This window comes from Enhydra lutris, unplaced genomic scaffold (assembly GCF_002288905.1).
Source record: "Enhydra lutris kenyoni isolate GAN:26980312 unplaced genomic scaffold, ASM228890v2 scaffoldscaffold19, whole genome shotgun sequence".
Classification (NCBI taxonomy): domain Eukaryota; kingdom Metazoa; phylum Chordata; class Mammalia; order Carnivora; family Mustelidae; genus Enhydra; species Enhydra lutris.
Window position 1 is genome coordinate 15,147,836 of NW_019154103.1, and position 10,824 is coordinate 15,158,659.

General features: G+C 37.7%; 1 protein-coding gene across 3 annotated transcripts in view; it reads left to right on the forward strand.

Annotated features, from left to right (window-relative positions):
* LOC111148301 (RNA polymerase III subunit G) overlaps window positions 1-9,571 on the forward strand; it is a 46,943-nt gene extending 37,372 nt beyond the window's left edge. For all 3 annotated transcript variants that reach the window (XM_022504791.1, XM_022504790.1, XM_022504792.1), the window contains exons 7-8: window positions 2,743-2,889; window positions 8,421-9,571. In XM_022504791.1, coding sequence (XP_022360499.1) covers window positions 2,743-2,889; window positions 8,421-8,507 — 234 coding nt within the window. In that variant the 3' untranslated portion in view covers window positions 8,508-9,571. The remainder of the gene's footprint in view (window positions 1-2,742; window positions 2,890-8,420) is intronic.
* Window positions 9,572-10,824: the final 1,253 nt, after the last annotated feature.

Sequence of the window (10,824 nt, forward strand, 5' to 3'; positions counted from 1 at the left end):
CTCCCAATCCCATCCTCTTTCATTTTTTCTTTTCCTACTCCCCCACCCCCCCCACATTGCATCTCAACTTCCTCATATCAGGGAGATCATATGATAGTTGTCTTTCTCGATTGACTTATTTCGCTAAGCATAATACCCTCTAGTTCCATCCACGTCATCGCAAATGGCAAGATTTCATTTCTTTTGATGGCTGCATAGTACTCCATTGTGTATATATACCACATCTTTATCCTTTCATCTGTTGATGGACATCTAGGTTCTTTCCATAGTTTGGCTATCATGGACATTGCTGCTATAAACATTCGGGTGCACGTGCCCCTTCGGAGCACCATGTTTGTATCTTTAGGATATATACCCAGTAGTACAATCGCTGGGTAATAGGATAGCTCTATTTTCAGTTTTTTGAGGAACCTCCACACTGTTTTCCAGAGTGGTTGCACCAGCTTGCATTCCCACCAACGGTGTAGGAGGGTTCCCCTTTCTCCGCATCCTCGCCAGCATCTGTCATTTCTTGACTTGTTAATTTTAGCTATTCTGACTGGTATGAGGTGGTATCTCATTATTCTTAAAACGAATCTGTGGGTAAATAGTTAAATCTCACAGAGGAGAAAATGGAGACTAAAAGGTAGACAAACCAAAATCAGTAGCTTAGCACACAAAGAAAAAAGTAATGAGACAATGTGTGTGGCTCTGAGATCATTTTTTTAAGTTTCATAAATCTACTGTAGTTAAGCGATTTAAGTATTTTACGGGTTTGACTTGGGCCTATGTAATACAAATAAAGTTGTTATTTTTTAAAAATATTTGAAATGACAGTAATAGAAATAAAGACTTCCTAGACCTACAGAGCAGTGAATGATTTTTGTATTTTAAAAACATGTTCCAGGGACACCCGGGTGGCTCAGTTATTAGGTATCTGCCTTCAACTTGGGTCATGGTTCCGGGGTCCTGGGATCAAGCCCCACATTGGGCACCCTTGCTTGGCGGGGAGCCTGCTTCTCCCTCTACCTGCTCCCTCTGCTTGTGCTCTCTCTGTCAAATAAATAAATAAAATATTTTTAAAAATAAAAAATAAAATAAAAACATTCTCCATAGTTGGTTTAAATATGTTTATTGCTAATTATGAAATAATAGCTAATAGCAGGATTTTTCAAATAGAGTATATACCTTGCACAGAGCTTAATAAGCACAGCACTACAATTCCCTTGTAACTACACAAAATTTATGGGTCATAGACCTCTTTACTGTAATTAGATTAAAATAGAAAAGACTCCATATGTTAATGTCAACATAGCATCATTATATGTGGGTGTGGGTGTGTGTATTTGTAGATGCTTCCAAAGATATATCTATAAACACTATTTTGTTTACTTGCGATTTTCCAAAGGGATTGTCAATTTGAAAAATTGCATGCGTTATAGTAATAACTCATATAAGGCAACATGAGTCAGTGTGAAAATAAATCATCTTATGTCTTTTACCTTTGTTTTATTTGTTCTGCCTCAGTGGAATGAGGTAAAAAAGTGGAATTTGAATTTTTTTTAAAGATTTTATTTGTTTATTTGACAGAGAGAGAGAGACACACACACACAGCAGGCAGAGGGAGAGGGAGAGAGAGAAGCTGAGCAGGGAGCCCGACACAGGGCTGGATCCCAGGATTCTGGGATCATGACCTGAGCCAACAGCAGATACTTAACCAACTGAGCCACCCAGGTGCCCCAGAACTTAAATTTTGATTAGAAATTGAATCTTTCTGATGTAGTGTTTTTATTGCCTTTGATTTCCTTAAATTCAAACTTGAATATAATTAAAAGGATTTTAAAAATAAGTATTTAAGAGCCAGTAAAGGAATAACTAAATTGTAGTCACTCCAAATACAAAATGTGTTTTCTCTTTATATGTAATCTACAAAGCAAATATAATAGGATGGAGCATTTTCAGCTATAGAAATTCATATTCTGTTTATTGTTTAAGAACAACATATCTTAGCTAAAGTGATCCTGTGCTTTAATTATGAGTATTAACATAGGGTCACCTGGCTGGCTCAGTTGGTAGAGCATGCAACTCTTGATGTCAGGGTGGTGAGTTCAAATCCCATGTTGGGCATAGTGCTTACTTTTTAAATAAATACATATATACATACACACATACAATGTAGACATTTTTGAAAGGTTGCCATTACATTCTCTTTTCTCCTTTTATGTTGGAAAGATAACAAAATAGCCTTCTGAAAGTTTCTTTCTATGAACTCAATCAATTCAGTGTGTTAGAAGGGCGTAAGGGCGCCTGGGTGGCTCAGTGGGTTCAGCCTCTGCTTTTGGCTCAGGTCATGATCTCAGCCCGCATCGGGCTCTCTGCTGGGCAGGGAGCCTGCTTCCCCCTGCCCCTCTCTGCCTGCCTCTCTGCCTACTTGTGACCTCTCTCTCTCTCTGTCAAATAAATAAATAAAATCTTAAAAAAAAAAAAAGGGAGGTAAGACAGAAATCGTGAAAATAAAGCATTGTGCTTAGAGCTGATATTGAGCCATCCCTGAGACCCAGTTATGAAGTTAGAAACTCAATGAAAACACTAGTATAATGACAGGATAGAGAGTTCTTCCTTTGTTGAGTGAACTCACAGTTTCCTAGGTAGTGGCCTGGAGGATTAGAATAAGGTGATGGGTAACTGTGTTTTCTTAAAGCTGAGCAGGGAGGTCAAAGTCTAGTGGGTTCCACTTAAATTAATGAGGTTCCTTTATACCAGGAACTGGAAAAGAGAGGTGATGGTGAAAAATCAGATGAGGAAAATGAAGAGAAAGAAGGCGGCAAAGAGAAGAGTAAAGAAGGCGATGAGGAGGACGACGATGACGCCGCAGAACAAGAGGAGTATGATGAAGAAGAGCAAGAAGAGGTAAACTTAGGAACTTTATTAAGGGTTCTCTACTGAGGAGTCAGATATGTGCTATATAGTCAAAATAACAAACCAGAACCAAGTCGATGGGAATGAGGGGTATGTCATCATCACTGGTATCTGTTCCTTAGTATCAAGAGAATGACTTTAACATTGAAATCAAGATACCAAACTGAATCTGGGAGGTAAGAGGAACTTGACAGGCAACTTTGTAAGTGGGAGGCCACAAGTGAAGCAAATCGATCAGATTAGTTGAAGGTTTATCTACATAAAATTTTAAATCCGCCATTACTGTAATTAAGGACTTAGTCATTTAGGGTCTGAAGAGGAAACCCCTGCCATACCATCACGTTTCAAACCCCGAAGTGCGTGTGGACCCTGGCAGAGAAGAGGTATGATCTAATCTCCAGTATCTGAGTTACAACTTAGTGGTTTGGATTTGGGATTTCTAACTTCTAGAAACATGGTGCATTTCAAAATAAGCTAGAGCCAATCAGGGTGCTTTTCAGTAGGGTAACTTTGTTGGCCGCAGCCTCTTTGGGACTTAGTAGGTACCTCATGCAGTAACCCTAGGCTGGGAGTTTCTTCTCCATGGCAGTGAACTTTGTCTTCACTCCATTTCAGCTTCCCACATGACGCTAAATCTTTTCTTTATCTGAAAGTGCTATATCTCCGAAGTCTTTAATATATACTTTAATTCATTTATATTAAATTTTGGATTGTTTTGGAATTTATATTGGTGTAAAGAGAGGTTTGGATCCATTTTTATCTATTTCCAAATGCTGGCCAGCTGCTAACCGCATTTATTAAATAATTCACTTTCTTCATTGATTTGCAATTCCGTTGTATCAGCTATTAGATTGCCACTTCTGCTTAGATGTATATCTGGGACCTAGTTTTGAACCATCACTCTGCTGTTCCAGTTAATAGAAGCTTTTTATTTTTTGTTATTTCTAAGGAAGAATTTTCCTGAGTATTCTTTATTCTTTCAGATAAATTTTAAACATTTAAAAATTTAAAATATCATATTGTGTCCAACTTTCTTTGCAGATCATTCACTTTTTTATTCCTGTACTCTGATGTGATTGAGACTGCCAGACCTCTGATTCTCTATTTCGCCTTGATTCATTCCCTGTCTTAATCTCCCTCCCTAAAGGGCCTAGATCCTTGCTCACCCTTTAACTGCTTTCTTGCCATTACTGTCTTCCTGTATGCTCCCAGCACACACTTGAGATCAAGGTAACGTTCGATCAGTTCCACTGTCTCCCCTTTTCCCTCCAAACCACCTGTTGAGCTTTTCTGAGGAATGCCAGAAACTGATGCTACTAAAGCAACACTCACTAGCCCCTTTTTGCTGACTAACACGTTCTCTGTGTTTCTCTTATCATCTGTCTACAGCAATTATTTTAGGTCATCTCTCTCTCTCTTTTTTTTAATCCCTCTCCTTGACATCTTTTCCTTTCACTCTTAGCAGATAATAACCCCTTTATACAGAGAATGAAGCTATCAATAAGAAATTCCCTTGATTTCATGTCCTCTGCCTTCAAACTAAATGTCTTTCCTCCTCCTCCTGTTTTTTAGTGAAAGAAATAGTCTTCATTGTATTTAGAGTTAATTGTCCTTCCTTTTGGGGGTCCATCATCCTTATGTCCTTTCCCCTTTCATATTTTCAGTCTCTTCCTACTCATCTCTTCCATTCATGCATTAAAACATGTTCATCTCTCATGATGAAATATGTTCCCCACATTCCCTTCCAAGTGTCCTGCTATCTTTTGGAAAGCTGTTCAGCTGGCTTCACTTGCTCACTCCCCCACCCTCCTCTCTTTAGTTCTTTTCATCTGATTTCCACCTGTATGCTCTGGAAATTATTGCCATCAAGTTCACCAATAGATAAATTTTAGTCCTGATTTCACTTTTCTGCAACATTTAACACTGCTCACAACTTCATTGTTAAAATATTATTTCCTTTATTTAAATTCAACAATTTAAGGCAATTATGGCATCAACTCTATGCCAGGCATTGTGCTGTGTGCCAAGACATAGGCAAACGTTGTTGCTTTTCTTGGTGTGGGGGACACAACACTTCTTGTTTTTTTCCTGTTTCTGGTACCTTTTCGTGGTCTGTTTTGAGTTGTCTTCTTTCTAATCTTTAAATGTCAGTATTCTTCAGACTCCTTCCCCTGGATTTCCTTTTCTCTCCACAATCCCTATCCAAAATTTTAGTTGCCCTATAAATACCTATTAGTCCTTATTTTTTTTTCATTCACTGTGCAGTAATTGTATGCCATGCATATGCTTGGAATTGTACTAGGCAAGGGGAATATCAAAATAGGATACAGTTCTCTCATCAAGGATATTGGTGTAGTGGGGAGACACACAAGAGAGGAGACAGTTATAATACACTGTATAATACTATGGTGTGATACAGTACAGGATGCCATAAGGGTACATAAGAGGGGCACCAAACTCCATTTTAGTGATGTGAAAAAAGGTATCTCAAAGAAGACAATCTGAAGACTTAATCAGATCAAGATGAGAAATGGACTGGAGGAGATTTGCAGATAAAGGAAAGTGGGCGGAGAAGGCTTGCGGGTAATGAGAGTGTAGCGCTAATAGTGTAATTGACCAGGCAAGTCAAAATGACTGGACTAGAGAGTTCAAGTAGGGGACTTGGAGAGACAAAGCTGAAGACAAATATTAAATACCAGGCTGAGCAATATGACTTTATCCTGAGTGCTGTGGGTACCCTTTGAAGGGTTAAAGCAGTGGGGTAGTTTTATCGTATTTGTATTTTAGAACGCTCAGTTGCTTGGATTGAAAGGAACTGTGGTTAAATCATGCTTGCAAGCTTGTTGCTATGAACCAGTGATGATTTTGCCCTCCAAGGTATAGTTGGTATCTGAAGACATTTTTGGTATCACAACTGGTCTTGGAGATCGTGGCGTGCTATTATCTTTGAGTGAGTAGTGTCCTGTTTTCTAGACAAGACTAGCTTTTGGAATGCTCTCTTTATAAAGCCTGCTTGAGGTGAACTCTGTAGAAATTAAGATCATCCCTAATGATAGCAAACATTAGGATTCTAGTAATTCCAGAATTCTGTGTTAGGCCTTAGCAAAGTACTAAACACAGTTTATATAAATACATTTCATTAAAAAAAAACAAACAGGGGCGCCTGGGTGGCTCAGTGGGTTAAGCCGCTGCCTTCGGCTCAGGTCATGATCTCAGGGTCCTGGGATCGAGTCCCGCATCGGGCTCTCTGCTCAGCAGGGAGCCTGCTTCCCTCTCTCTCTCTCTCTGCCTGCCTCTCTGTCTACTTGTGATCTCTGTCAAATAAATAAATAAAATCTTTAAAAAAAAAAAAAAACAACTTTCCACTTTAGTAGAGAAGGATACATGTTTTGAATATGAGTCTGGGTGAGGGATGAAGAGGGGAGCTCAGTTAAAGACTTTCTAGACTTAAAGTCTTACTCTTGGCGCTTTTTAGCAATTAATTAATGAAAAATTCATGTTAATTGACATATTGAGGGTTTTATAAGCATTGTTTTTGAAGAGTAAATGGAGCAAATTATCTAGGTAACACCTCTGTCCAATTAAAGAAACACAGACCTTTTCTTTCTTCAGTCTTTTGAATATTGTAATTAAAGGAAAAAGCAAGGGTTCAAATGAAAGCCAAGGACCACTTAAGCCATCAGTTTCAACAAGTTCTCACTTTGTACCTGTTTGATTTTTAACATCACAAAATTACCTAAGGTAAATCACTGAATGTACTTGGAAGTGTTCGTGTCTAAAGCAAAAGTTGCATATGCTTGACTTTGGAATAGTGAAGTATCCCTTCCAACTCATTTACAAAGTGGTCTCATTTGAACTCTCGACCATGCACCCCTTCCCTGTACACTAGTCCCAAGGCTTCAGCCAGGCTTCCAGATGTTACTGGATTTCTTGGCACCAGAGAAACCAGGCCATCTTCCTGGGGATGCTATGGAAACTTACTGGATACAGAAACTTACAGTGTCAGGGAAGACAAAGTAATAAAATCTGTATCTGAATATTATAAGTTATCTTGCATTATTTATATAAATTTATATGTAAAAAAAAAAAAAATCCCACCATGCAGGTACTAAAAAAGCTGACATCCAGATGACCTTCTTTTGAGAATCGTCTCTACTTCTTACTTTATCATAACTCTTGCTATAGAGAGTGGAGATGTAGAGATTAATTTTTTGATGGTAGATTTCAATGAAGTAAAAAAATCTAGTGACAAGTAAAATAAACACCCATGGACTTATCACCCAGCTTTAACAATCATCAATGTATAGCCATTCTTTCAACCACTCATTCATTCATCCAATCCATTCCTATCCCCGGACTTCCATTTCCCATCCACCTTGGATTGTTACAAAGCAAACCTAGGCATTGTACCATTTCATCCCATAAATATTTCAGTATGTACTAAAGAATAAGGGCCCTTTAACAACATGACAATATTATTATTATACCTAACATAATGAAATATTTCCTTAATATCATCAAATATTAAGCCAATATTCAAAATTTTTTTAAAGATTTTATTTATTTATTTGACACACAGAGATCACAAGTAGGCAGAGAGGCAGGCAGAGAGAGAAGGGGAAGCAGGCTCCCTGCTGACCAGAGAGCCCGATGCGGGGCTTGATCCCAGGACCCTGAGATCATGACCTGAGCCGAAGACAGAGGCTTAACCCACTGAGCCATCCAGGCGCCCCCAATATTCAAATATTTTTAATTGTCTCATTATTGTTCATCCCAGTCAAAATCCAGATATATCCCATATACTGCAATTAGTTAATAACTCTCTTAAATATCTTTTAATCCATATCCAAAATGGATTTTTTAATTTTTGACAGAAAGCACAGAAATATCGGGAAACATTTACATGAATAAGAGTCTTCCCCAGTCTTGATAATTGAAATGTTCCCAGGAACTTAATTACTCTTAACCTCAAGGAAACTGAGGGGTCCTAGATGGAATATGGCATTTTCTAGGTTTCATTTGGTATCAAGCTTGTTTTTTGGCAGGAAGCAAAAATCCCTCTACTTATGCTCTGTTACACACCGTGACTGAAAACCTCAGTTCTGGTGTAGTTTAATGAATGTTAATGTAAATTGGCTTTGTTTCTTGAGTGTCTGTACATTTGTTTGGAGTGTTTAGTGGTTTAGGTAACTAAACCATAGATCGTCCTCCTGAGGTGTAATGAATTCAATGTATCATTCTACTCAAGTGTCATGGACATTCCTTCATTTTCTCTTAACTAGTTGGTGCCTGAAAATTGTAGGAGGTGATGGTCTTGTGGAAAGCAGCACAGGTAGATGGGAGTGAAAAACCAATGTATTTTTTAAGCAGATGAAATAGCAGAGACTTTTCAAAAGCCTGCTATGTTTTCTTATTACTTGATATTTAGAAACTTAAAGGGACAGCCTACATTATATTGTTTAATAATGACCTTACTACTCACTTATTTTAATGTTTACTGAAGAATATATCATTTCACTTAGGAAAATGACTACATTAATTCATACTTTGAAGATGGAGATGATTTTGGTGCAGACAGTGACGACAACATGGATGAAGCAACCTATTAGCTATGAAATTTCTCCAAAAATATCTTGATGATACCACTTCTGAACATTTGGACAGACTTGTTTTCTATTTCTGATAAGGAATATTATATTTTTGTTCCTCTTTTGCTGGGCAGATACTTGCTGTCAAAATACTCAGAACCACTTTGAGTTTACATACTACTTACCTTACCAATCAGTCTCTGATACTCTGACATTTCCTTCTCAACACCCCTGTCATCCGTCTTATGTATTCAAGTGGCTTTCTCGTCTATCACTGGGATTTCAGTGTGCCCAGAGTTTTTGCATTTTTTAATCTATGTATTCATACTTGAACAAATTACTCTTATGGAACTCGATCTGTTGTAAAACTATTACTAGTCATTATAGTGAATTTCTGTAGTCTGGAAGTTGATGTAATAATACTGCACAAAGAGCACTTTAAAAACAAAGAAACTTGAAAATAGTTTTATCTTTTACTTTTGCATGGTCTGTTCTGTGCTGCATTATGACTACAAAACCCTACTGGAGCTCTTACAATTGCATATTTTATGAGGTTAGAAGTTTTGTGATCAAAAACATACAGGGAAAAATGCCACTCTGAACTTCATGAATTTCCCAGGTCACATCTCAGTCCGTATAAAAACCTGGAATACTAAAAAAATACTCGAATTTGGAGCCAACTCAATGCCATTTAACATATAATCATCTCACTGTTGTTAAGTTTGATCTTTGAATAGCTGGGCTCATGAAAAATTAGATACCTAATTTTGTACTTTACAAAAGTATAGAGAAAGTTCTAGTCATATAAATCTCTCTGCAGAATGCATGTGTACAAAATTTGTGAGTTGTCATGGCCATTGTTAAATTTCACAGGACTCAGTTATCCAAATGATTTATAGAACAGTGCAGAATAAAACTCAGGTCATTTTAAAGTTAAGATTAATCTTCTTTGTTTTGATTAAAAACTGGCTCCCCTGACTTTTAATATCTTGGCAGAGTAAATACCTAGACCCCCCAGCATCCAAAGACACACAAATGCCAAAGATTTCCAAGGGAATTAATATTATATATTTTTAAATGATTTCTTAATATTCTCTACCAAAGAGAACAAAGAAGATTATTTTTCCCTTGTGGGAAGGTAGTCCCATTACCTTCTAACCTTGAGAATCAAAGCCCTAGATTGTTTCTACCTTTACTATAGACTCAACCTTGAAAATGAGCTTGGTCAAGTTTTCTGTGCCTTAGTTTCTCCACCTGTACACTACTTCCTATAAAAATTGCTTACATACTAACCGAAATTTGCCATATGTATTCATTCATACCTTATAGAAATGATCACTTCTTAAACTTGGTTCTCACCCTCTGAAAACTGGTAGCTTCATTAAGTGACTGAAAACAAGCAGTTTTGAAAAACAAGCATGTTGTCCTCACAAACTATTTTATACTGATTTTCCCATCTTATGTTCTGGAGGGAAGGACTGGAGAAAATTTATGTCTTGTGCCATTTTGAAACATGACTTTCTCAGGAAAAACATCACTTTCAATTTTAATACTTTCTCAGATTATTCAAGGTGGGTGTGAAGACCATTGTTAGTTCAGTGTGCCCATCACATGTGAATTATTTGTTGAAATAAGCTTCTAGGAAATTTTAAACATTCTAAATGGAAAACAAAAGAAAGTCCATGTTAAAACAGCAACCTACTAAAGTTTCTAGTTGTAATGGGCAAATACTTAGGATTGTTAAATAAAACATTGATGTTTTTATCTCACCTCCTTAGTACTTTAGCCAAATACCATTTAATTTATAGAAATCTGATCTCAACGGTTCTGTTTACCTGCTTCAGTGTAACTCTGCAGATGACCCTGTGAATCAGTCAGATGCACTTAAGATACAGGTATTTATTTTCCTAGCTTTCAGTTTTGCCTCCAGTTTTAGTCCACAGATGGTAAGACAGTCCCTTTGGGCAGGGATTTGCTTCAGGAGCCCCCAGCCATCTGCCTTAAGTGCACTGTCTTCCTCTTTTTATAAGTTGAAAGTAGACTAACTATGAGGACAGGGAGTATTTGTAGGTTGCTTTACCAGCATGAATCTTATCCTTCTGGCTTAAAATCTGAGACTGTGAAGTTAGTTATTCTGTAAGAAGGTAAACTTCAATGCAGAGGTAGCCTCCTGTATATAAAAAAGTACTTGTTGGTGAAGTGTCTTTAAAATTGCTGTATTAGGGGCGCCTGAGTGGCTCAATGGGTTAAAGCCTCTGCCTTCGGCTCAGGTCATGATCCCAGGGTCCCGGGATCGAGCCCCGCATCGGGCTCTCTGCTCAGCGGGGAGCCTGCTTCC